The sequence below is a fragment of the Myodes glareolus genome, chromosome 9 (assembly GCF_982192425.1).
Source record: "Myodes glareolus chromosome 9, mMyoGla1.1, whole genome shotgun sequence".
Classification (NCBI taxonomy): domain Eukaryota; kingdom Metazoa; phylum Chordata; class Mammalia; order Rodentia; family Cricetidae; genus Myodes; species Myodes glareolus.
The window spans coordinates 21,035,608-21,061,519 of NC_142034.1; the positions used below are offsets into that span (position 1 = coordinate 21,035,608).

Sequence of the window (25,912 nt, forward strand, 5' to 3'; positions counted from 1 at the left end):
TTTATTCTGACCCCCAACTCTCGGAATCATTTGATCGACTTAATAACTGCTCTTAATTTGTTAAACAAAGCATATTTGTCAGTACCTAAGTGAAAGACCCCAAATGTCAGGGGGTCTCACTTGGAGCCCTCTGTCCAAGAACCAGTCCACTGGATGCAAGAGGCAGTTTAATTAATATACACCGGCGGCCATGGATACTTCAGTAGTGTAACTGACTGAGCATCCAGGCTGAAGGCACATTATGTATTTATAGGGATTTAAAAGTTACATAAGAGAGTGTCCCGCGCTACCTTCTCGCCAGCAAGAACGACGCGGGGCACTTAGGATACTTCTGCAGTAAAGCTTTAATGCGTCTTGAGAGGGAGAGCATCAGCTTCCAAAGCGGAGACCCAGAATGAGGGGAACCCAGCCCTTATAAAGGAAACAGTCCTCGCTTCTGATGTGTCACTCTTGGATTGGTCCGCTGCCCATTATCCCAGATGATGCCTCGGGAGTAGGCAGGGACGCAGCGGTAGAGAGTTACCAAGCACGTGCGCTGGGATTAAAGGCATGTGCTACATCACCTTGAACTCACAGAGGTCTGCCTGTCTCTGCCTCCCAGGCATCGGGACCAAAGGCGTGTACTACCACGCCTTGAGGTTGCAGAGGTCAATCTGCCTCTGCCGCCCAGGCATCAGGACTAAAGGCGTGTACCGCCACACCTTGAGGTCACAGAGGTCAATCTCTACCTTTGTTCCTAGAAGCAATGGAGAATGTGGTCCGGCCCTCCACAAGAGACTGCATAGCAACAAGCATTTTATTGGTTCTCACCCCGGGAATGGCCCCATGTCTATTCCCGAATTTCCCCGAAAAACCACAAAGCTAGATAGAGGACCCTGCATCAAGTAGATGGTTTAGATAGAATGCCTTGGGGGTGGGGTACTCCCTCTCCTCAGCCTAGTCAGTGAGTCTGCAGCCCACAGATATTCTGTTTTAGCATTGGCTGAGACGTATGCTGGGGGGACTTTCCTTCTATGGCCCAGCTAAATTTCACAGAGTCATTAGCTGAGCCTGGGGCCTTTTTTCCCCCCTATGGCTCAGTTAAGTTTCAGCAGAGTTTAACATAGTATATGGACATGGGGGTCTTTCAAGTATGGGGGGCCCTTCATAAGTAAGCAACATGTACCATTCACTGCTACTAGCGTCTCTTGGCCACGTGGCTGCAACTGTGACACCTGCTGGCCGAAAATGATTATTACACCTCCAATTCATTGTAATTGCCTTACAATTGCACACGCCTTTAATCGGAGCGGGAGGGGTGCAGGGATACACCAGGCAGGAGGGGAACATTACATGGCCTGGGCCGTGCTGCAAACCCTGTCTCTTTTAAGTGTCCCACAGTGTAAAATCCTTTTAGGGTTGATATTAGCACTCAAGAGGGGACCAGAAGCCACCCACCCTAGACTTGTAGCTTTGACAAACACAAACCCTAGTTGGAGTCCTTTGTACTCAAAGAATCAGAAAATCCACAGTGGGACCCTTGGATAAATTGTAAGCGTGCAGCTGGGGTAGAAGGGCGAGTGACGCTCTGGCTGTCCAGTGTTTAAAAGTCGTCAGACTAGTGAGCTGAATTGTGTTGTCTTGTTTCAGTTTTTTTGTTGGAGCCTGCTCTGGCAGGAATCAGCAGGAGGTACCTGAGAGGGGGCAAGATGTTAAAGAAAATGGCAGATTGAGGGAAACAGACAAAAAACACAGGATCGACCGGGAGGACTGAAGGTTAATACCAAACAGCTCGAGTTTATTTCTAAGCCAGCATATATACTAATTACAGGCAAAAGGCAGAACAGAGGGCAGTATAGTCAGTTAACGGCCTCCCTGCAGTGTCCTCGAGAGGAATTTCAAGCAGAGGCATTATCTCACACAAGAGTTCAGCTAGCAAGCAGCTTCTAATCTCTAATGAGGAGTGCCTCCAGCTGGCGTATACCAACCCAAATCTTAATAGAATAATGTACTCTTTCATCTGGGCAAAAATATTCTTTCTTAACACAGAAGTTACTCACAGCCTTGAAGGTTCCTGGAAAAAGCAGAGCAGGCAAGCTTGAACTCAAATGGCTTCTTGAAGTCAGAATTGACTGCAGATGGAAACTGAGTCACACGTGGGTTTCACACTGCAGCCTAAACTGTCCTAGAATTCAGTATAGGCTTGAACTTGTGAAAGACTCCAAATGCATTTGTAAGCCCCCTCAACCCTAAGACATTTTTCTAAAACCTTACATTCACTCTCTCTTGGAAACGAGACAGTCGCCCCCTTCCACCCCCACATGCTGGACTGCTCATCCTCCTGTGTCCTTGTGACTAATCTTCAAACATAACTCCATTCTGGGAATTAAGGTAAAGACAACCCACAGATGTTGACTCAGTTCCTGGTGTTTGATTTAGTCACTAGAACAAGGTCAGGAAGGCCACAGATGCTCCCCTTATCTCACCTGACCACGCAGCTATTCTGCCCTGAAATAGACCAATTACTGCTAGTGATCTTTTAAATAAGCCAATCCAATAAGTTGGAAAACAATCTACAGGTTCCCCCCTTGTGTCTGTGGCTTTTTGCTTTAAAAGATGGACTGTAACAGCTATCGAATGTCCTTGATATCCCGAACCTGAAGGGCCCTGTCAGGACAGAATAAAAATCCTCTTGCTTTTGCATCAATTGAGGTTATGTGAGTGGTGTCTGGAGCAACTCCTTCCTGATGTTTGGACTTCTGGTCCAACACTTGAATTCTGCCTCAGTCTCCCAAAACGAACCACAGAGATTACAGCCTGAGCCACCATGACCAGCTGAATAAAGCTGTTACTAAGAAACACTCTATCCTCGGAGCTGAAGAGATGGTGCAGTAGTTAAGAGCACTGACTGCTCTTCCTCAGGTTCTGAGTTCAATTCCCAGCAACCACATGTACTCACAACCATCTGTAATGAGATCTGAGGCCCTCTTCTGGCCTGCAGGAGTACATGCACACAGAACACTGTATACATAATAAATTAATTAAAAAAAAAAAAACACTGTAACTAAACAGCCCCTCCAAACCCGCTTAATTGGATAACACATTAAAATGTTTTCAGCTATTTTTCTATATGACAGAAAGTAAAATACCAAAGAGGGCTGAATTTACTTCCTTTAATTTTTCAGGATAAAATGTCTGCTTTTTAAGGGAGCTGGTGACCCTATCAGTGACTTGCAGAGACATACTCATTGCATTGTCTTTCTGGGAAACTTGTATTTCATACAGTGATCTGGTCCTGGGTGGGAGTTCCTAAGGACAGCAATGGCCACTCAGAGCAAAGTGACAAGGTACTCACTTCCCAGTGAGCCCTTCTCTGTCACTGTATGTATTAGTTGGTTTAGTTATTATGGTGGTGTTTCCAGTTTCTTCTTTTTGTCTAGGCTGGCCTCCTGTTCCAGAGGAGTGGACTTAACCACTGAGCCTAATTCTAGCCCCTTGTTTGTTTTTCAAGACAACATAGCCCTTGGCTTTTCTGTAATTCAGACACCAACCTACCTCTGCCTCCGAAATGCTGCGATCAAAGGTGTAAAAACCATCCCCCACCGGTTCAAAGTTAAACATTAGTCCCAGTACTCAGGAGGCAGAAGCATGCAGATCTGGTCTACAAACCGAGTTCCAAGACAGTCAGGGCTACACAGAGAAACCCTGTCTCCAAAAGCAAAACGATAATAATATAAATATAAGTTATTTTTATATAGTATATATATAGTAAGTGTATATTTAACTCCATTGCTATATTTCCTGCAAAAACAGGCAGATCTCCGACAGCCTGGTCTACTTACAGACGTCCATAACACAAGGAAAGTGAGAGGAGAAAAGTGAAGTAGTAGAAAGGCCAAGAACTTAGTAACGTATATCTTCAATTCTGGCAGTTGGGAGAGAAACACCAAACGAATATTCGGTTCTAACCCGGTATGTAAGACGACAGCCAGAGAACAGCACACGGTCTTCAAGCCACAAAAGCTAAGACAACAAAAGAGACAGTAGGATAGGAGAAACGAGCAAAGAAAGCAGCTTTCTTTAGAACCAGAGCAAACTCCCCCGAGGAGGTGCACCGTTCCTGGAGGTACTGCAATACCAGGTCGATGCGTGGAGTGGACGGAGCAAGCTCCTATTCCAACTCCTAGTTCCAAAAATCCATTTAATATATTGTCCTCGGATAGAGGACGTATCAGATATTAAACTGATAAGAACAGATACTACACTTGATCTTAGCCAAAAGGCCGAGAAGCGATACCGAGCCTGACGCCCGTGGACCATGCCGTCCTCTCATTGTCCCGCTTCAACTCGTGGTGACCTTTGAGCAGGGCTCTATCTCCCTCCTGTGCCCTCCACCTCTCCCGGCATCAACACTGGGCTCTGCTACAAATTTCTTATGCCCTCAGGTTTCACGAGAAACTTCGCACGCGTGAGAGACCCTCGCCTTTCTCCCCCAACAGAAGCGTGGTCGCCGAGAGATTTGCATGCTCCGCCCTGTCGCGCAGGGGCGTGGCCACCGCGAGCCGACTCCACCCCGGAGCTGTCCAGGGATTCCCCCGTGTGTGGGAGGAGAGGCTGCAGACTTCCTCTTCTGTTGCAAGCGAAGGACGGAGCAAAAGATGACCCGAGGGACTGCAAAGCGGTTTACGAGGGAGCTCCTCGAGGCCGGCGGCCCACCCTTTCTCGACTACAGAGCTAGTTTTCAGGACGGGCTCCAAAGACACTGAGAAACCCTGTCTCGAAAAAAAAAAAAACAAAAAACAAAACAGAAACAAAAAAATAAATAAAACACAAAACAAAAACAAAACAGAAAACCAAATATATCCTGGGTTGCCACACTTCAATTAACAAGAACAGTTAGCCAGAAGCAGAACTACAGGTCAAAAAACAAAGTTAGTACATTTAGAGACTTTTCTAGAACTTTGGAGTTCGGTAAATTAGGTCTTTTAATATAGGCAGGTAATGCAGTCTATGTGCTGAGTATACCCTGAGTACCCTGAATGGTACTGCCATCATGCAATCAGTCTGGGGGCCTGCTATCGTTTGATGCCCTATTACAGTCCATACTGGCTTTGAACTTGAAATTCTCCTGCCTCAGATCCTGAGTGCTAGGATTACAAGCTTGGGCTGAAGAGTCCAAGAATAAGAAAATGAAAATGTAGATTCTAAATATAAGAATGTAGAAATAAATAAATATAAAGTTATAAGTCTAGAAGAATGAGAACAGACTCTCAGCAGCTTTCTCAGCAGATCAAGGATCAGTCATTCACAGTGAGCTATTTTCTCAGTATCTTTGGAGCCCGTCCTGGAACTATCTCTGTAGACCAGGCTGGCCTTGAACTCACAGAGATCTGCCTGTCTCTGCCTCTCGAGTGCTGGGATTAAACAGGATATATTTGTGTGTGTGTGTGTGTGTGTGTGTGTGTGTGTGTGTGTGTGTGTGTTTAAAATCTCACCCTGAGAAAGGTTCAGGGCTACTCTGGGGTCCCGAACACACAGTAGTTGCCAGCCGGCTGGCTTAATAAAGAACTTTCTATTGTCTTAAACCTTTGTCCTAGCAGTCTTGTCTGGTGAATGCCCATAACATGGACTACACAGTGAGTTTCAGAACACCCTGACTCAAAACGAGAAAGGAGAAGGGAGGGAGGGAGGGAGGGAAGGAGGAAGGGGGGGGAAGAACCCAAACCACACTACAGGAAAGGTTCTTTCCGACATATGAAGAGCTTTTAGACGCCAGGCGGCGGAGCACATACCTACAATCCCAGGACCTGAGAGACCGAGGCAGAAGAATCACAAATTTGAAACCAGTTTTAGGGCTATGTTGAGAAATCCTGCTTACAAACTAATTAGCTACTTAATTAAGATACTTAGTATGTTCAAGTCTGGGCTTTTCTTGTGTGTGCTGAGTGTCTTGTCGTCGAGAAAGGGTGGGCCGCCGGCCTCGAGGAGCTCCCTCGTAAACCGCTTTGCAGTCCCTCGGGTCATCTTTTGCTCCGTCCTTCGCTTGCAACAGAAGAGGAAGTCTGCAGCCTCTCCTCCCACACACGGGGGAATCCCTGGACAGCTCCGGGGTGGAGTCGGCTCGCGGTGGCCACGCCCCTGCGCGACAGGGCGGAGCATGCAAATCTCTCGGCGACCACGCTTCTGTTGGGGGAGAAAGGCGAGGGTCTCTCACGCGTGCGAAGTTTCTCGTGAAACCTGAGGGCATAAGAAATTTGTAGCAGAGCCCAGTGTTGATGCCGGGAGAGGTGGAGGGCACAGGAGGGAGATAGAGCCCTGCTCAAAGGTCACCACGAGTTGAAGCGGGACAATGAGAGGACGGCATGGTCCACGGGCGTCAGGCTCGGTATCGCTTCTCGGCCTTTTGGCTAAGATCAAGTGTAGTATCTGTTCTTATCAGTTTAATATCTGATACGTCCTCTATCCGAGGACAATATATTAAATGGATTTTTGGAACTAGGAGTTGGAATAGGAGCTTGCTCCGTCCACTCCACGCATCGACCTGGTATTGCAGTACCTCCAGGAACGGTGCACCTCCTCGGGGGAGTTTGCTCTGGTTCTAAAGAAAGCTGCTTTCTTTGCTCGTTTCTCCTATCCTACTGTCTCTTTTGTTGTCTTAGCTTTTGTGGCTTGAAGACCGTGTGCTGTTCTCTGGCTGTCGTCTTACATACCGGGTTAGAACCGAATATTCGTTTGGTGTTTCTCTCCCAACTGCCAGAATTGAAGATATACGTTACTAAGTTCTTGGCCTTTCTACTACTTCACTTTTCTCCTCTCACTTTCCTTGTGTTATGGACGTCTGTAAGTAGACCAGGCTGTCGGAGATCTGCCTGTTTTTGCAGGAAATATAGCAATGGAGTTAAATATACACTTACTATATATATACTATATAAAAATAATTTATATTTATATTATCGTTTTGCTTTTGGAGACAGGGTTTCTCTGTGTAGCCCTGACTGTCTTGGAACTCGGTTTGTAGACCAGATCTGCATGCTTCTGCCTCCTGAGTACTGGGACTAATGTTTAACTTTGAACCGGTGGGGGATGGTTTACACCTTTGATCGCAGCATTTCGGAGGCAGAGGTAGGTTGGTGTGTGAGTTCAAGGGCAACCCGGTCTAGAGAGGAAAAAGTCTTGTGCACTGGTGAAGCCAGGAAAGTTAAACACATAGTTACCTCTTCCATGAATTTAAGTGTGCTGCTGGTCTTCCTGGAATGCTAGGAATGAAGTAGTTTTACAGCCTGGTGATACCTTGTTCTATGATGAGACAGGTTCTGCTATAACTCAGAATTTGTATTTTTTACTAATCTAAGACCTTTTCCTAAATCTTGAGCACTGTTTTTTAGTGCCATAAACCCCACACTTTTTATGTTTAATTTATTTTTAATGTAGTGTTCTGCTAAGAAGAGAGCACCAGATCTCACTATAAATGGTTGTGATCCACCATGTGGGTTTTGGGATTTGAACCCGGGTCCTCTAGAAGAGCAGTCAGTGCTCTTAACCTCTGAGCCATCTCTCCAGACCCTATGAGCCCCACTCCTTGTATTTTACAACAGCCTAAGTGACTTCCATGTTATCTTTGGGCCATGCCAATCCTGACGTCTGCAGACATTATGCTTACCTTAATCAAGCTCCCTAAACCCTAAATCTTGGGCACTATCTCTGAGTCAACAGTACCCATTCTTGAGAAAGAAGCCGGATGTACTTTGTAAGGAATCTCAATGTGAACATATCTTAAATTGTTGTGTACTTGAGACTGAGTTAATTTGTTTTTGTATTTTTGGTTTTGTTTTTTCGAGACAGGGTTTTTCTGTGTTAACAGTCCTGGCTGTCCTGGAACTCACTCTGTAGACCAGGCTGGCCTCGAATTCACTGAGCTCCACCTTCCTCTGCCTCCCTAGGGCTGTGATTAAAGGTGTCTGTCACCACTGTCTGGCAGAGAATGAGTTAATTGTTATCTGAATACTTTTTTCAGAAATTGTGCTGCGCTTAAATATGGCTAAAGTAAAATGATCTGATCCAGACTCTAGAAGTCCTGGTCCAATACCAGTTACAATAAAAGCGGGGTGAGCCGAGTTTCCTTGTCTCTTCATGGATTGTTTTTTTTTTTTTTTTCCGCTGCCTGCTGTGAAGCCTGCAAGATAATCACCACACTCTACAGATTGGAGCCCCAGGACAGCCAGGACTACACAGAGAAACCCTCTTTTGAAAAATAAAACCAAGCCAAAACCAATAAAAATAAAACCCCTAAAGTATGGGTGCTAAAGAGATGGATCAGTGGTTAAGAGTACTTACTACTCTTCCAGAAGACCCGAGTTCAAGTCCCAGCATGCACAGGACAGCTCACAAACACCTGTAATTCCAGTTCTAGATGATCACTGCCTTTGACTTGAGGACACCTATAGTTTCTTCACACATATACAACTGAACAAACAAAAAAACTAAGCATGGGGCTGGAGAGATGGCTCAGCAGTTAAAAGCACTGGCTGTTCTTCCAGAGGTCCTGAGTTCAATTCCCACCAGTCACATGATGGCTCACAACCATCTGTAATGACATCTGGTGCCCTCTTCTGGCCTGCAGGCATACGTGCAGGCAGACCACTATACATAATAAATAAATAATCTTTAAAAACTAAAACTAAACTAACAACAGTTGGACAGAGCAGTGCACATTTGTAATCCCAGCACTTGGAAGGTACTATCAGGAGGATTAAGAGTTCAAGGTCAGCCTCTGCTATATCAAAAGTTGGAGGTGGTCATGAGACCCTGTAGCAAAAGGAAAAAGCACTGTTGTTTAAGAGGTTCTACCCTGACATCACGGGAGGTTTCCTGAGGGCCAACAGGCGTTAATAAAGGATGAGAAGAGGTAGAGAGAACGTGGAGGAGGAGAGAGATCAGTAGCAGGGTTGGGAGAGGCAGTGCACACAGGGAGGCAGGAGGGGTCTGGGAGAGAGATGACCAGGTAGGACCGTTTTGACAGTCACTCTGAGAACCTTTCCTCCCACATAACACTGACTTAGAGATTTGGAAACCATTTCCCTGAATTCCGGTGTCCAGACTCCCTCTTCTGTCTCCTCCATCTTACGATTCTCAACTTGAGATGTCAGTTCCTTCAGGGGAGGGGACGAAGATAAAAAGGGAAGTGAGAGAAGGGGAAGGGCAAAAGGAACTGGCTTCCTGCTGTGCCCTGTGAGGAAGAGAGGTGGAAGGGCCTTTCACATCCTTCTCGCCATTGTCCATAGAAACGTTGCTGCCACTTCATTTTGAGACGGGCTCTCACCCTGTAGCTCAGGCTGGCCTAGACTTTGTAGCATTCTTGCCTTAGCTCCTCAGATTCTGGGGTTATACACATGAACAATCATGCCCCACTTTTTAGAGTCAGTCTATACAAAGATAAACACGATGTGAAGGTAATGTCCCAGCTGGGGTTGGTGGCACAAACTTGTAATTCAACTCCTTGAGAGGCTGAGGTGGCAGGAGGGTCTTAAGTTCAAGATCAGTAAGTTAGTGAGAACTTATCTTAAAGTTCTTAAAAAATGATAAAAAACAAAAACAAAACAAAACAAAACAACAACAACAAAACCAAGCTGGGTCAGGGGCTGGAGAGGGCTCAGAGATTAAGCGCACTGGTTGCTCTTCCAGAGGTCCTGCGTTCAATTCCCATCAACCACATGGTGCCTTGCAACCATCTCTAGTGGGATCTGGTTCCCTCTTCTGGTGTGCAGACATACATTCAGGCAGAACACTGTACATAATAAATTAATAAATATTTTTTATTTTTTATTTTTAAACATTTATTTAACTTTATGTTATGTGCACTGGCATCAGATCTCCTGGAACTGGAGTTACAGACAGGTGTGAGCTGCCATATGGGTGCTGGGAATTGAACCCGGGTCCTCTGGAAGAGCAGCCAATGCTCTCAACCACTGGGCCATCTCTCCAGCCCCATAAATAAATAAATCTTTTTTTAAAATATTTATTTATTTATTATGTATACAATACTCTGTGTGTATGTCTGCAGACCAGAAGAGGGCACCAGACCTCATTACAGATGGTTGTGAGCCACCATGTGGTTGCCGGGAATTGAACTCAGGACCTTTGGAAGAGCAGGCAATGCTCTTAACCACTGAGCCATCTCTCCAGCCCCTAAATAAATAAATCTTAAAAGAAAAAAAAAAGTCAGGCAGTGGTGGTAGCACAGAACAAAGGCAGGCAGATCTAGCTGGAGGTCATCCTGGTCTATAGAACAAATTCCAGGATAGCCATCTACACAGAGAAACCGGTATCAAACAAACCAAAATAAATAATAACTAAAAATTTTCAAACGGTAAAGAGAGGACTAGGGAAATAATAAGTGTAGCTTGACTAGCAGACAAAGCACCAGCACGCACCACGTTTCTTAGAAGTCAGTGATGCGTCTCGTTTCTGTCTATTTTATCCTATTGTTTTGAAGTAGCCAGCGATGCAGATGACTCCCCTGGGTGCTGAGAGAAGGAGAAAGATCCAGCCAGACAAAGCGACCCTCCTGTCCCACATCAGAGCTGGGACAATTCTTCCACCTTTTCATGGCTGGGCGCCCACTCTCAAGGCAGGCGCTTTCCAAGCGTACCAGCATCCTTTACAGTGCTGGGCTCCGAGACACCGAGTGGCACAGCCAGGGGTAAAGCTTGCATCTCCCACTAAAACTCAAGCTGATCTTACGGCATAGAATCGACAGGTATCCCAGATCCGGGGGCTGCCTCCCACCCCCAGTCCTCCACAGTGTAGCTCAGCTGGGTTTTGTGTTTTCTTTCATGCTGACTCAATGCAAATGATTCCTGGAAGAACAGTGAGAGACAGGAGGTGGAAGAGTTCTAGAAAGGTAATTCCAAACAACTCGTGAGGAGGGAGGGGCCAGCGGAGGGTCAGGAAACCCCTTGGCAAGGGTTGGAGGGAGACACTGGAAGAGAAAAACGAGCAAGTTGTATTGCCAGATCGTCTCCAGGGTCCACTGAAAGCCCGGACTGCGGGACGGCATCTTTTTCCTCCTCAGGACTCTGGAGGACTGACAGGTGCTCCTCATGAGCCTTTTACCTCAACCTCCAACACTTCAGGGAGGCTGCCCAGTTGCCCTGGCAGTGGCCACATTGTGAGGTGGTCCGGCTAACAGGCAGTGTGGCTAGGGTGGGAGGCAACAGAGGAGTCTGAGGGCAGTGGCATCCTCTTGGGCGGCTCTTCCCGCCCTCACACCCTGCCGAGCTTTTTCTATCATCACAGCATCATGGGTAGTGCCTACCACTGGGAGGCTCGGCGTCGGCAGATGGCTTTGGAACGGAGGAAGGCGCTGATAGCGCAACAGCAGCAAGAGCAGGTGCATGAGAGGGGCGCGGTCCATCAGGGCCCTCCACGGGGCACCAGGGAATGGGGAAGGAGTACAGAATCCCAAGGAAGGGGACTACAAGCTTGGGGATGCTGTTTGCTGGGGTAGGAGGCAAGCTAGCTCATTTTCTGTTGTAGGCTGGTGGAGGTGAGGATGAAGCCCAAAGGTTATTGAAGAGATGAGGTCTCACTCTGTTGCACGGGTTGACTATGAACTTCTAGGCACAAAAGGTCCATCCACCTCAGCTTCCTAGTGGCTGATTGAGAGTAGTGCGAGTCCATGGCCTGAAAGGCTGTGCTACTGAATCCTTGCAATGTGGTTAGTAAGAATGAGCTGAGGTTTGTATGAGTTTAATTTGTGAATTTACACGTTAGGAATTTACACGTTAGGAACTTTTCCAAGCATCTTTGGCAGAGCTTGTGTGAATCTTTTTCCACTGTACATTTTTTTTGTTTGTTTTACTTATTTTTTGGTGGGGGAGGCAGAATCTCACTATGTAGCCCTGTGTAGACCAGGCCTAAGCTGATCATTACAACCTTCCTGCCTCCATCTCCCAAGTATTACATGGATTACAGGCATGTGACTGCATGTCTGGCAGACCAAATACTTGACTTTCTTATATGTATTTCTTTCTTTTTTTTTTTTTTGCGTTTCACTCAAAAAAACTCAAAAGTTGGCCTGGAGTGTACTATGTAGACCAGTAGACCAGACTGGACTTGAATTTATTGAAATCCACCTGCCTTTGCCTGAGTGCAGGGATTAAAGGTGAATCCCACCACACACACACACACACACACACACACACACACACATATACACACACACACACACACATATATATATATGCACACACACACATATATGTGCGCTCTTTGCTTGCATATATGTCACCTATGTCTGTGTACCATGTGTGTAGCTGGTGCCACTGGAGGCCAGGAAAGGGTGTTGGATCCCAAAACTGGAGTTACAGACAGTTGTGAACTGCCACGTGGTGGCTGGGAATTGAACCTGGGTCCTATGGAAGAGCAGCCAGTGCTCTTAACCACTGAGCCATCTCTTGAGTCTCCCAGATTTATTTACGTGTGTGTGTGTGTGTGTGTGTGTGTGTGTGTGTGTGTATCTTCACGTTGTATATTGGTGCTCTTAGGGTCCAAACGGAGTCAAATCCCTTGAATTAGTTATAGGTGGTTTTGAACTGCCCGATGTGGGTGCTGGAAACTTAATGTGGGTGCTTTGAAAGGAGGACCGCGAATGCTCTGCAGTGCTGAGCCAGCTCCAGGCCCTGAGTGCAAGTGCTTTTGCTTTTGTTTTTCGAGACAGGGTTTTTCTCTGGGAACTTGCTCTGTAGACCAGGCTGCCCTCCAACTCAAAGATTCACCTGCCTCTGCCTCTGCCTCCTGAGTGCTGGGAATAAAGGTGTGCACGACCACTGCCCGATACTCAAATGCTTTTAATAAAAATCTAGTGTCCATGTGGCTGGAGAGATGACTCTGTGGTTAAGAGTGCCTAAGAGTGCTCTTCCGGAAGAACCAAGTTCCTTTTCCTGCAGCACCCTTGTAGGGGCAGCGCACAGCTGCCTGCACATCCAGCTTCGCAGGCAGCTGCACTCACTTACACGTACCCTCCCCTCACATATACACCACTGAAAACAATAAAGTCAGGGCTGGAGAGACGGCGGCGCAGTGGAGAAAACACTAGCTGCTCTTTCAGAGGACCCAGGTTCTCAGCAACCACAGGGTGGCTCAAAACCACAAGAAACCCCAGTTCCAGATTTGATAGCCTCTTCTGGGCTCACGTGCATACATACAAAGGGTTTTTTTGCACACGCTGGGGAAGTGTGCTGCGCTACTGAGCTGCAACTTCAGGCCCGACTTTCTGTTTTCTGGTAACCACACACAAAATCAGAGATCACAGGTGAAACCACTAATTTTTTTTTTCATTTCTTCTGTGTGCATAGACCTACTTGGGCACACACATACGTGAATACATATGTGGAGGCAGAGGACAGCCTTTGCTATTGTTCCTCAGTCGCCATCTATCCTGCTTTTGATACACGGATCCTCATTATCCTGAAGCCTGTTAAGCTAGGCTGGCTGGCCACTACCTCTACCTCCTACCTCTGGGATCCCAGTACTAAAATGTATTGTGTATACATTGTTCTACCTATATGTATGCCTGCAGGCCAGAAGAGGGCACCAGATGTCATTACAGACGGTTGTGGGCCACCATGTGGGTGCTGGGAATCGAACTCAGGGCTTCTGGAAGAGCAGCCAGTGCTCTTAACCGCTGAGCCATCTCTCCAGCTCCCTAGCCCAGTTTTTTACTGTGAATTCTGTGAAATCTAATTCAGGTCCTCATGTCTGCAAGGCAAGCAACTTAACCGACTGAGTTATTATTACCCAGTGCCTTGGTTTTGAGACAGTCTCAGAATGTAGCTCTGGCTGGCCTAGAACTTATGCCAACCTGGCTGGCCTCCAACTTGTGGCAATCCTTCTGCCTCTACCTCCCAATTTCTGGAATTATATGCATGTGCCACCATATCCAGAAAACCTGTCGTAATACATTTAATAAACTCTGGTGCTGGAGTTACAGGCAGCTGTGAACTACTGGTGTGGGTGGTGGGAACTCAGGTCCTCTGGAAGGGTAAATACGTGCACTCTTAAGGATGGAGCCATCTCTCCAGCACAGTGACTCAGAACCCGAGGCCTGAGGCCTGAGGGAGACAGCCTAGGCTAGCTTCAACCTCTAACTCCAGGGGTTAGAGATACTTTGGGCAGCCTGCATTTCCCCTTTGTCTGGCAATGCTTCTCTGTGAGATAAGTGATTGGGTGAGGACAGAGGGTGTCATTGTTGGGACTTTTCTTGCTAGGAAGTAAAAACACAGGAAGAGAAGAAACAGCGTCCCGAGAAGACATCTCACCCACAGCAAGATTCAAAAGGGCCTCTTCCGCCACCAGCAAAGCCACAGCCTCCGCCTGCACAGCCACAGGAGCAGACAGAACCCCAGCCACCACCTGGACCAAAGCCACCAAAGGAGCAAGACCCTCCCACACAGAGCACTGCCAAGGACACTCTCCAGAAGGACGCCCAAAGGCAAGAACCCCAGCCTGGACCAGCCGGGGCCCAACAAGATAGGCAGCAAGCCTGTATGCGTGGACCCCCAATCCTCCCAGGTCGTGGTGAGTGTGTTACCCGGTATCAGACCACCCCCCACCTGGGTAGTTCAGAAGTTCTATTGGCCCCCTGTCTGTCTGACCCTTCCTGGCACCCATAACCTTTTACAGCCCAAGTGGCCTCCTCCTCCTGGATAGTTTGAACCAACCTAGGGCAGCAAAGAGGCTTCTGGATAGGGACTGGGAAGGCACTGGTCTCTTTTGTAGGGTGTGACAGAGAAGGTGGTCATGGTCGAAGGGTAGGGTGTGAATTGTAGGTTATCAGCAGGTCAAACTGAGCCCTGTAAAGTGTGGAACAGGGGATCCCAGAATGAGGGGATTCTTCGGTGTAGGTTCAGTCTGTGCCTTGCCCCAAGAAAAGCCTGTTCCCACCCTCAGCTCCCTTTGCAACTGCCAGAAGACTGACTTGTGCTTTGTTTTATCAGGTCTCCCGAATGCATGCCAGGCTAGCTCTCCTAAATATTCCCGACTCACGGTGAGAGGCAAAGGGGCTCTGAGTGACTGTGTACGTCCTTGTGTGCCTGTGGAGGCCAAGGAGAATTTCTTAGCAGGGGTTCAAGGAGAGGACTGGAATCATTTCAAAGTTATTTCTGGGTTTTGCCTTGAAATTCTTTTTGTGGTACCGGGGATTGAACCCAGGGCCTTGTGCATGCTAGTCTCTGCCCCGTCTGTTCGTACTTCTGTCTACTCTACTCCACTTTCCTTTAAAATTCTTTTTACTTAGCCAGGCGGTGGTGGCGCATGCCTTTAATCCCAGCACTCGAGAGGCAGAGGCAGGCCAATCGATGGCCTCCGCCTCCAGAGAGCTAAAGGCCTGCACCGCGGCTGCCGCCCAGCCTCAGCAAGCTCTCTCACTGCTAGCTCTCTCTCCAGCCTCGAACTTTTATTTTGAGACAGGATCTTGTTAGGTTTCCCAGGCTTACTCTGAAGTCCCTCTCTACCCTAGGCAAGCCTTGAACTTGTGATCTTCCCACTTCAGCTTCCTAACTAGCTAAGATTACCGGCTTGAGCCACCAGGCCAGGCTGCCAACTAGTTAACTCCTAGTCAGAGTGTAAAATGGCGGGAGTGGGATCCAGGCACCGAGGGTGAGGCCTGCCCTGCGCAGGTCCTCGGCAGCTTTAGGCAGAGGAGCAAGTGCTCCGTTTTATCTCACTTTGTGTTCTCCGGCCTCAGAGGCTTAACGCGATCCTCGGAAAGCAGCACACTCAGAAAGGACTTAACTTGTTTTGTTTCCTGTCTCCCCCTCTTTCTTAGTCGACTAATTACATCCAGCAGTGGTGATCCAGAGACGGACTCCAGGACCTGACAGTACCGCAGAGCAAAAACAAAAGCAATCAAAAAACAATCAAAAAAACAAAAACAAAAACAAAAACAAAAAAACAAACCAACAAAAAAAAACCAAACAAACAAAAAAATTAACAACAGAAACCAGACAGCAACCCACACTTTCTTTCCACCCTGCAACCTTTCTACTCCAAAAAGCCAACCACACTTGGAGAGGAGGCTAGCTGGGGATTAAAACGTGATTCCTGGAAAGAACCAAGGCTGGTCAGCTTAATGAGCACGGGATGGAGGGAGGAGAGCAGGAGGACCCATACTTGGAGGTAGAGGGGAGTAGAAGGCGAGTCCACGCTGTCTGAGGCCAAGTCAAGGGAAAACACGGTCTTCAGCCCCACCCTATGATTATTACCAGGGTCTCTTACCCAGTGATGGCAGATGTCTCGGCTTACTAATGCCCATCGCTTGAACCAAGCCCAGTGTGGGAAGGCCTTCTGTATATGTGTTGCTTTTATTGGCTAATGAATAAAGAAGCTGCTTTGGCCTATAGCAGGGCAGAATATAGTCAGGCTGGAAGAGATAGAGCAGAAAGAGTAGGCGGAGTCGGTGAGAAGCCATGTAGCCACCCAGGAGACAGACACCAGATGGAACCTTACCGGTAGGCCACAATCACATGATGATAGCACAGATTAATAGAAATGGGTTAATTTAAGGTGTAAGAGCTAGCCAGTAAGAAGCATGAGCTAATAGGCCACGCAGTGTTGTAATGACCATTTCTGTATGATTATGTGGGGTCTGGGCGGCCGGGAAATGAACAAGCAGCCTCCTCCAACACAAGCCCATGCTAACTGTGATCCAGCCCGAGAAGCGAGGGGCTGCCATGCACTAGAGCTGCAATGGAGAGGGCAGAGAGGGATGCTCAAGCTGTAAACAGTTCTCGGGCATTCTAGGTACTGAGCTTTTTAGATGGGCATTACAGAGGGGTTGGGAGAATTCACAAGACAAGGGCACTGCAGCACCGGGTTCAGGACACGCGACCTTGGCAAGGCCTCCATCTTCCTGAGTGTCATGTCATACTTTCCACTTAGCCAGAGGGTCAGGGGACCCCCCCCCCCCAAATTCCAGGTCTCCCTTCTTTACGAGCTCAAGCCGGAAGAGGAGGCAGGATGGGGGCCCTTAATATCAGTCTCCAGGAAGACACACAAGTCCCATGAAATCCTCTCTGCTCCAGTTCTGACAAAGCCTCCCTCAGTCACCTCGGTCACAACTGGGGACCGATTAGTCATTTCTCATTAGTCCATGGGGCATCATCACCTTTGGGTCAGGAGCCCTGACGTACTGTAGTCTAGAGATCATCCCTGAGTGGGACAGCTGGGACAGTATGGGGACTGGCTCTGAGCAGAAACATTAAAGTCCAAAGACAGTTTAGGAATGCACATGGAAGGAAAGAGAAGCCTCTGGGATGACTCTCAGGAGCCAGAGGAGCGGAACGTGTTTCAACAGGTCTTGGAAGCCTACGTGACTATCAGAACACAAAAGTTTGAAGCCCGAAGAGGTAGCACTACTGGTAAAGCTCTCTTATCTTGCAAGTACAAAGGCCCGAGTTTAATCCTCAGAACCCATGGAAGAAAAGCTGGGCATGCTGGCATATGCTTGCAATCCCAGCGCTAGGAGACAGAGACAGGTAGATCCCTGGAATTTTTCTTTTCTTTTAAAGGACAGTGATTGGCAGCTGGGGGGTGGTGCACACCTTTAATTCCAGCACTCGGGAGGCAGAGGCAGGTGGGTCTCTGTGAGTTCAAGGCTAGCCTGGTCTACAGAGTGAATTCCAAGATAGCTAGGACGACACAGAGAAACCCTGTCTCAAAAAACAAAACAAAACAAAACAAAACAAAATGCCTGGCACAGTGGCACACACCTTTGATTCTTTAATTTCAGCCCTGGAGAGGTAGAGGGAGGCAGATCTCTGGGTTTGAGGCCATCCTTATTAGCATAGTGGGTTCTAGGACCTTCAGGGCTCTACAGTGGGACCCTGTCTCAAAACACATTTTAAAAAAGTATCTAAGGACACCCAAGGCTGTGCTCTGACCTTCACATGCACACACACAAATGGTCTGGGAGATGTGGGGTGTTCTGTCTTCGCTCAACACCGCTAAACAGAGTTTATTGAGAGAAATCTTTTACATTTGGTGGTTTACATACAACAACCTCAGTTTGACCGCCCCGGGTCTCTGCGTTTTGTTAGTATACCTTAACCCTGAGGGAAAGTTTGGTGACGATAGATTTCCTCTCCCTCCTGGTAGCCCAGGCTAGTCACATGGTTCCTTTTAACAGTATCTCAGCTCTCCCATCACACCAGCTGTCTGAAGGGCAAAGGCTAGCTCGCTTTAGCAGACAAACGTCCCTGCTCTCTTGCAATACAGACATCGCCTCTATCTGGAGTCCAGTGGGAAACCAGAAGTTACCTGGGGTTTGGCTCTAGTGCAGAGACAGGCAAGGAGAAAGATCTAGTTCAGTTCTGGTGAATCTGTCACTCTTCACAGTCAAGGCCCAGAGGATAGCAGAGGTCTTGGGAACAGAGGGTGGGCCTGCTGAAGCGCAGAGAAGCCATGGGACACCCATGGGAGCCCCACAGCTTTGCCCTGACATCAACAGCTTCATATCCTTCAGGCTTCCTGTGACTCTGCCTTCAGTCCAGGGTAGACCAGATGGCTTCTCCTCAGTACTTAGCTTCTGCTGTGAAGATAACATTAGAGCTATTCTATAGAGAAGACATTTAGACGGCGTGGTCTGCAGGCTGAGAGAGGCAGGCCATCAACATCACTGTCACACGACCAAAGCAGACAGCACAAGAGAACCTTTATAGCCACCTATAAAGACCTTGGGGACAGGACACCGAATGTCCTGAAAGCCACTTGTTATGGGAGGAGAACATGAAAAAGACCCATCTGTGCCGATAAAAATCCAGATAAGACTACAGCTTTCTCAGTTCCAACAGAAGACCCACCCTGGTAGAGCCGGGCAACCATGGTGTTCAGCTACAAGACAATGCCAGGTCAGACGTTTCTTAACACAGATCCCAGGGAAGATCTATCAGAAGTCAATCCTAGACACCTGAGGAGCCAGCGCCCGGGGCATTGATAAAGAGCTCCTTGTGCTGAGAGTGTCAGGGGGAAGGCACAATAAAGCTGGACATTTCTGTTCCTTCAGCAAAGTCACTCGTCCTTCCATGAGCTCCATGGAGTTGAGGTGCAGACCAGGCCGCAGGTGCCTGCGCTACAGGGCCAGCGGAGAGGTTAAGCTGGGTGTGGGATCTCCAGGAGGGGCATTGACGTGTTCTCCTGGCAGTCCACATATTCATAGCTCTCGAAGGGCAGCTGCTGCTGATGGCTCAGGTAGGAACAGGACAGAGTACCCCTAGAGAGGAAGCAGGCCTTGTTGCAAAGTCTGGGAGGGAAGGGAAGGCTTCGGCCTGGCTTTATGGTGTGTGTGAGGCTGCCTCCCAAGGTCCTCCCTCCTACTTTCTTCCACTTCCTGCTCTGCCAGGACACTGGGCAGCTGCCACACCTGGGTTCTGGAAGCTCCAGACAGCTCTCATAAGAAAGGTCACGTGTGGAACAGGCTCTAGACTTGCTATTCTCTGGACTTAACCAAGACAAGTGACATGTGAGCTACCGTGACTTGCTCTCTCCCTCATGAAATGCAACTGAGGTGTGACTGAAGGGGGCGTGGGGACACAGGGGTTCCGTGCCATACTTACTGGATATGCAAAAGAATATGATGGACTTTTACTTTCAGCTGCGCACAAATTTTGCTGAGAGAAAGAGAGAACAATGAGCCTTGTTTTACAAATGGTCAGGAAACCCAAAGAGGAGGCTTACTAGTCACAACGCATCCAGTTTGCTTGCCTACCATCAGGGGCCTCCGAGATGCCTCTCTCGAGATGCCTTATCCTGTAAGATGCACCTGACCACCTGGCCAACCACATTCTTGGTCCAGGCACATGCTGGCCTCTCCCTCAGCAGAAAACTAGATACCATTCTTCCACAGAGATTCACAGAGTCCAACTCATATAAAGATTAACAAAATTCTACCTGATGCTCTAATCTAGGTTCAACAGGAAGAGGCTTTGGACTTTTCCCTTGGCATACTGCAGTCCGAGCCACAGGGGGACAGGCCAAATGCAGGCTCCTGAGTCTGAAGCAATTAGGAAACCAAGTGGATTTTTTGTTGTTGTTGTTGTTGTTGTTTTGTTTGTTTTTCAAGACAGGGTCTCTCTGTGTAGTCTTGGCCATCCCAGAACGCGCGCTGAGGACCAGGCAGGCCTTGAACTCACAGAGATCTGCCTACCTCTGTCTCCCGAGTGCTGGCATTAAAGGTATGTGGCACAATCACATCGTTCCAAATACACACACACACACACACACACACACACACACATAATGACTTCTTTAATGTACACTGGTGTTTTGCCTATCTATAGTCTGTGTGAGGTGTCGGATCCCCTAAAACTGAAATTACAGACAGTTGTGAGCTGCCATGTGGGTACTGGGAACTGAACTCAGGTCCTCTGGAAGCGCAGCCAGTGCTCTTAACTGCTGAGCCATCTCTTCAGCCCCTCTGCCAAGTAGATATTTTTAAAATATGGGTGTGGTTGGCACAAGTCTTTAGTCCCAGCACTCAAGAGACAGAGGCAGGGAAATCTTGAGTTTGAGGCCAGCCTGTGTCTACAGAGTGAGTACCAGGACAAACCAGGGCTACACAGAGAAACCCTGTCTTGACAAACAAAAACAAATTAAAAAAAGCCATTTAGTGTGTGCATTTGTGTGTGTGTTCAGGTACACTCAAGTTGCGGCATATGTGCGGATGTCAAATTTGTGGGAGTGGGCTCTCTTTCTGCCATATAAGACGGGACGATCAAACTCAGGCCATAGTGGCAAATGTCTTTACCTCACCAGTCCCTCAGCGAATAGTAACTGGATTGTAAGCCAAGGAAGAGGGTAGGAGAGAAGAGAGCGAAGAGTACTTACTATGTGTTTGCATCCGAAATCCTGTTGGCAACTTCGTAATGCATCTGTCAACCAAAGGGGCATGAGATTAGCTGCCCCCAGGCTGCCCCCTTTCCACAAGCACGTACATCCACACCGTGGGCAGAGCTGGTCGGGAAGAGGGACCTTACCTGTCCGGTGGCCAAAGGACTGATATGCAGGTGGAGGCTGCTGGTCACCTGGCCTACCACAAAGGTCTGGTGGAGAACCTCTGCTGTCAGCTGTGACACAGTGATGGGGTAGAAGTTGTTGTTGGAGATGTTCAGGATGTTCTGGAGGGGACGGCGGGAAAAGGGAATGGTGAGCATGGCCCCGCTTCCGGAGACCATGCGCAGCTGCAGAAGCCTGGCTCTTTGGCCTCAGTCCCATCCTATCCTGTCGGGACTCGGCACAAAGGACTAGTATTAGTGATTCAGAAGGTTCTTGATGGCAAAGGTCACCCTTAAGGAGGAACACTGAGCTGGGTCCTGTGGTGGGCCCCTGTTGTTTTTACTCTTGGCTCTTTTCGGGGGCCAACCACCCAGTTCCCAAATAAATCACATGGAGTCTTATTCTTTCTCAGGAATGTCTGAACTTAGCTTGGCTTATTTCTAGTCAGCTTTTCTTAACTTAAACTTTCCTAGCTACCTTTTGATTCTGGGATTGTATCTTTTTCTATGTATCTTTTCTATGCTATATACCCTTCTTTACTTCTTATTCCATGGCTTGCTGTATTGCTGGGTTACTGGTCCCCCAATGTCCTCCTGCTCCTCCTCCTCCTCCTCAATCTTTCCTTCCCAAATTTCTCCTCCTTTTTATTCTCTCTGCCTGTCAGCCCTGCCTATCCTGTCTCCTGCCTAGCTAGTGGCCATTCATCTCTTTATTAGACCCATCAAGTGTTTTAGACAAGCAAAGCTTCACAGAGTTAAAACAAATGCAACATAAGAAGAATGCAACACGTCTTTGCATCATTAAAACAAATGTTCCACAGCATAAACAAATGGAATGCATCTTAAAATCCATATTCCATAACACAAACCCATAGTCCCAGTTACTCTGGGAGGCACAGAGGATTACTTGAGCCCAGGAATTCAAGACCAACCTGGGCAACATAGTAAAAACCCATCAATCAAAAGTTTGGTAGCTGAGGACCCAGTTTTGTCCTGCTCAGTTTCTCTTCATTCTGTCCTGATACCCCTATTCCAACCAACGATTGATCTGGTCCAGATTCTAACCCTTCACTATGCAGAGTCCCAGTCCATACAATCTACTATGGCGCACGTGTTGCCTCTCAGCAGTCTTCTGCATACCCCAAGACCCTTGGGACCTACACCTGAGGCTACAAGGAAGATGGGAGTGTTTTGGAGACGTTAGGGGTGAAATCAAAAGTGCCTGCCACCTACCGTCATGTTGAGTCGTATATGAGTGTCATCAAAGGTCACCATGGAGGAGTTGAGGCCTACAGGGTACACAATAATGGGCCGTGGATACAGGAAAAAGATGGTAACGGAGAATGTCAGCAGACAGATGATCACTGCCAGGAACACGGAGAGCTTCCTGTGTGAGAGCAGGCCCCGGGATGGAGGAGACAAGTCTGAGAACACCAGGGGAATCTGAGGAGGGGATTTAGACCCCTCTCTCCAGACAGGTGGCTTCCTCTTGCACACAGTCCGGCAACTGCACACTTAGCTCTCTCGCTGTGGTTCAGCACAGGATTGGAAGGCAGTCAAGGGATTTCCATTCCCAGATCTCTGTCCTCATTGACCCAATAATGCTGAGTGGTACTACTTAACCTTTTCAAAAGCCCAGTATGTCTGTCCAGGGGAGCTAATTAGATCTGTTTCATAGAATTTCCTGTGAGTCAGCGGAGGAGAAGAACTAATCACGGTTCCTGGCAGACAGCAAGACCTCAATGAATGCTTCTATCACCACTGAAAACCAGCCTACGTGACTCTGAGAGCTCTGAATTTTAATATTTAATTCAATTCAGTACTTAGAGCAGGATACTATTTACCCATACAATTCAAGAGATATGAATTAAAGGGAAAGAACCTAGTATTTTTATGAGGGACACTGCTTGTTTCTACTTTTATTAAATTTATTCATTCTTTTTTTTTTTAAGTGTTCTGTCTGCATGTGTCTCTGCAGGCCGGAAGAGGGCACCGGATCTCATTATAGATGGTTGTGAGCCACCATGTGGTTGCTGGGGATTAAACTCAGGACCTCTGGAAGAGCAGTTAGTGACCTAACCTCTGAGTCATCTCTCCAGCCCCACATTTATTTATTTATTTTCTATGTGTATGGAGGCCAGAGGGCAGCCTTTGGGAGTTACCTCGCGCCTATCATATGATCCTGGAGTTTGAACTCAGGTCATCAGGCTGGGCGGCAAGCATCTCTACCTGCTGAGCCATCTCCTGCGATGGTTTCTGCTTTTAGTACAGTGGCTGGGAAGGCCGGGCAACAGTTCGCAGGCAGAAGCTGAGGGTCTTTGGAGCAGGTTGCAGGAACCCATGCCAAATGGGCACTCATCACATACAGGGTCAGGGGCACTGCATTGAAACCCAGGGCTGCTTCTGAGGTTCTGAACTGTCTCAGAATGAGATCTGAGCAGCTGGTTTTCTATCTCTGTTGGGAAGAACACAAGATCTAAACTGCTATAGGAAAGGTAGCTGCAACCAGCGCAACTTGTTCCCTCCCAGAAAGATTTACACAGCCATGAAATAAAAGGCTGGCCTCAGCTGCTATCTGCTGTGATCTATGTGGTCTTTTTGGCTGTTAAGTTATATTTTGACTGACAAATAAGTGTGCATATTTATGTGGTATGATATTCCAATATATGTTGTCTACATTGTGAATCAAGGGTCATTAGCAAAACTGACATTTATCTTCTCCCCCCATCTTTTTTAGCTAGAGATCAATCCCAGTGCCTCATGCATGCTAGCTAAACAAACACACTCTCAGTGAGTTCCAATCCCGGCTACTGACACTAGCATTCATATCACAGACAATCCTTGGGAACTTGAAGGTAGTATAAATGTAATCACAGTGAGACTTGGGACTTTCTGGATGAAAGCCAATCGGGGAGCTGGGTGAGGCAGCCCCTAGGGCTGTAGGGCACTTACGTGTGTCTGGGCTTCAGTCGTTGGTCTCCGTAAGGGATGAGGGCTACCAGCTGCTTCTCCAGTTCTGCAGGGGGAAAGAGGGTGAGAGAGAACGCCAAGACGTGTCCCTGGCGAGTATTTCTCATGCTAGCCTCCCCCAGGCATTCCTCCGCGCCATCTAGCAGGGCTAGAAGCATGCTGCCTCTATCCCACAGCAGGACTGAGAACATAGGGGCCAAGTTGGCAGCCCAACATTCAACAAGAAAAGGAATGTGATTTCCATGACCGGGTGTGAAGAAACACAGAGTCATTAGCTAGCCAGAGGTGCCCTACTTGTTTGGAGAGGTCATTTTTTAACTTCCCCAATCCTAAGACACAGTCTTGTTTGAGGAACAGAGGGATAAGTAACTTTCCTCTGGGTCTGGGGAACAGAGCTATGTATGGCAGGATCTGGAGATTTCTCCTTGGCCAGTCTGAGACTGGGAGCATGAACTGGGCTGGCCACCTATTCCGGGAGAATCCAAAGGGGCAGGGCTGGATCTCCCCTCGGGTTTCTACGTATTATTTTCAGAGCCTTGGGCTACTCACCGTGGGGGATCTCCCCATGGCCTTGGCAGGTAGGACAAATCACAAAGCTGGTACCAGCAGCCCTGGCATAAAGCACACTGGAGCACGGTGGTTTGTTGCTACCCGTGCTGAAGTAGTTGGCAGTCTTGCTGGCAATGGCTGAGTTATTGGGTAGGATCAACTTGTCCTCATCCTGCTGGGAGGTGAGCTGGGAGAACGTCTTACCCATAGCTCAGTAGGATTTTTCACTAATGAGAAATAAAACAAGATGCAGTGCTATTAGCCTGTTTAAGTTTTCAAGATTGGCAAGAAGCCCTACCATTATCTAAGCAAGCTTTAGCTTAGGGAAAAGAGGTTTGGGCGGTGCCTTGGGTCTTTTCTTTTTTTTTTTAAATAAGAGTTCAAATCAGAGAAAAACCAAAGAAAACCAGCAGTTATTTCACTTTAAGGGACTTCATGAGTGAACATAGGATATCTTTCCAGGAAAAGCTGAACTATCATTTATTTCAAAGAAAGGGAAGCTGGGTAGCTGGGAGTGGGGAGCACAGCAGTCGCAGGGGCCGTCTGTCCTCCCTAATCAGTGATTACTCTGCAGAAATCCAAGAGCACCGGGGCAGAAATGCCTTAACTCAGCTTGTGAGTGCAGAAGGGAGGCTTTCATTCTGGAATCTTCTCAAATGAGTGATCAGACCTGTGGCTACGATGCCGTTTGGAACCGGACTGGGAGGGAGCCTAAATCTGTTCTTTACTGATTTCTGAGGAACACAGTCACATTTGAGTCTGTTCTTCGTCAGGAAAGGTCGAGGCTAAATCTGTACTTTCCCCCAAAGTCCTGAGTAGTGGTTGGAACGAAGCGGCTCATTAGGGCAACGTACTCACCTGGTTTAGGTCTGAAATTCGAGGCTCTTCTCAGCTGCAAGATTGGGTTTTCTGGAATGCTCCTTTGGGGAGAGAGGCTTCTGGGGTGGAGTGGCCCCCAGGGCAGGGACGATCGGCTCCTTTCACCGGAGACCTGGGAGAATGAGCAGCAAGTGGCGAGCAGGGATCATTGGCTTCCAGGAGCCAAGCTTCCCTTTCTACTAGGCGACTCTGCCAAGGGCCATCATCATGTGAGCAAGGAGGGAAAAGGTAGGACTTATTGAGGAAGGATTTTAAATCCCACCACACTGGCCGTTAGTCGAATTTGGACATTGTGCGTTGGGCGCTGAGAACGCCCAAACGTCCCTGGGCTCTTGCTTAGTAAAGGGAAAGGAGGGGGTAGGGGTCCCGGAGCGCCTTACCCCAAGGTGACAACGCCCTCAGCATAATCGAAACTGCGGGAGCTGCGCGCTCAGCACAAGCTTGGAGTCCAAGCCAAGCTTGGCCCCGCCCCTCGACTCCGCCCCCTA

The 25,912-nt window shown here is 48.0% G+C and overlaps 2 protein-coding genes and 2 non-coding genes across 5 annotated transcripts; 2 read left to right on the top strand and 2 right to left on the bottom strand.

Annotated features, from left to right (window-relative positions):
• Positions 1-4,083: 4,083 nt before the first annotated feature.
• On the bottom strand, positions 4,084-4,274 carry LOC125408096 (U2 spliceosomal RNA). Its single transcript, XR_015738948.1, has one exon. It is a non-coding gene; the product is annotated as a U2 spliceosomal RNA (small nuclear RNA).
• A 2,092-nt stretch (positions 4,275-6,366) lies between these two features.
• LOC148120780 (U2 spliceosomal RNA) lies at positions 6,367-6,557 on the top strand. The gene has a single exon (XR_015738949.1). It is a non-coding gene; the product is annotated as a U2 spliceosomal RNA (small nuclear RNA).
• Positions 6,558-11,140: 4,583 nt separating this feature from the next.
• Positions 11,141-16,600, top strand: Ccdc200 (coiled-coil domain containing 200). The gene is made up of 4 exons (XM_048445669.3): positions 11,141-11,368; positions 14,247-14,556; positions 14,976-15,025; positions 15,806-16,600. The coding sequence occupies exons 1-4, from the start codon at positions 11,279-11,281 to the stop codon at positions 15,830-15,832; spliced, it is 477 nt and encodes a 158-aa protein (XP_048301626.2). The 5' UTR covers positions 11,141-11,278; the 3' UTR covers positions 15,833-16,600.
• A 1,360-nt stretch (positions 16,601-17,960) lies between these two features.
• Tmem106a (transmembrane protein 106A) lies at positions 17,961-25,896 on the bottom strand. 2 transcript variants are annotated; one of them, XM_048445747.3, is made up of 9 exons: positions 25,805-25,896; positions 25,404-25,536; positions 24,546-24,772; positions 23,979-24,042; positions 22,260-22,413; positions 21,009-21,149; positions 20,860-20,903; positions 19,590-19,643; positions 17,961-19,246 (listed from the first exon to the last, which is right to left on the bottom strand). In XM_048445747.3, exons 3-9 carry the CDS (start codon positions 24,751-24,753, stop codon positions 19,126-19,128), a joined length of 786 nt encoding a protein of 261 aa, XP_048301704.2. In that variant the 5' UTR covers positions 24,754-24,772; positions 25,404-25,536; positions 25,805-25,896; the 3' UTR covers positions 17,961-19,125. The 2 variants fall into 2 exon arrangements, with proteins under 2 accessions (XP_048301704.2, XP_085551961.1); XM_085695835.2 differs by lacking the exon at positions 25,805-25,896 and having other exon boundaries at positions 25,404-25,769.
• Between the last annotated feature and the right edge of the window lie 16 nt (positions 25,897-25,912).

Coding starts and splice junctions, on each gene's coding strand:
- Ccdc200 (XM_048445669.3), top strand. CDS start 11,279: ATGGGTAGTGCCTACCACTGGGAGGCTCGGCGTCGGCAGATGGCTTTG. Junction 14,557..14,975: donor CCCAATCCTCCCAGGTCGTG/GTGAGTGTGTTA, acceptor TTGTTTTATCAG/GTCTCCCGAATGCATGCCAG. Junction 15,026..15,805: donor CTAAATATTCCCGACTCACG/GTGAGAGGCAAA, acceptor CCTCTTTCTTAG/TCGACTAATTACATCCAGCA.
- Tmem106a (XM_048445747.3), bottom strand. CDS start 24,753: ATGGGTAAGACGTTCTCCCAGCTCACCTCCCAGCAGGATGAGGACAAG. Junction 24,043..24,545: donor CCATGGGGAGATCCCCCACG/GTGAGTAGCCCA, acceptor TTCCCCCTGCAG/AACTGGAGAAGCAGCTGGTA. Junction 19,247..19,589: donor CATATTCTTTTGCATATCCA/GTAAGTATGGCA, acceptor CTTCCTCTCTAG/GGGTACTCTGTCCTGTTCCT.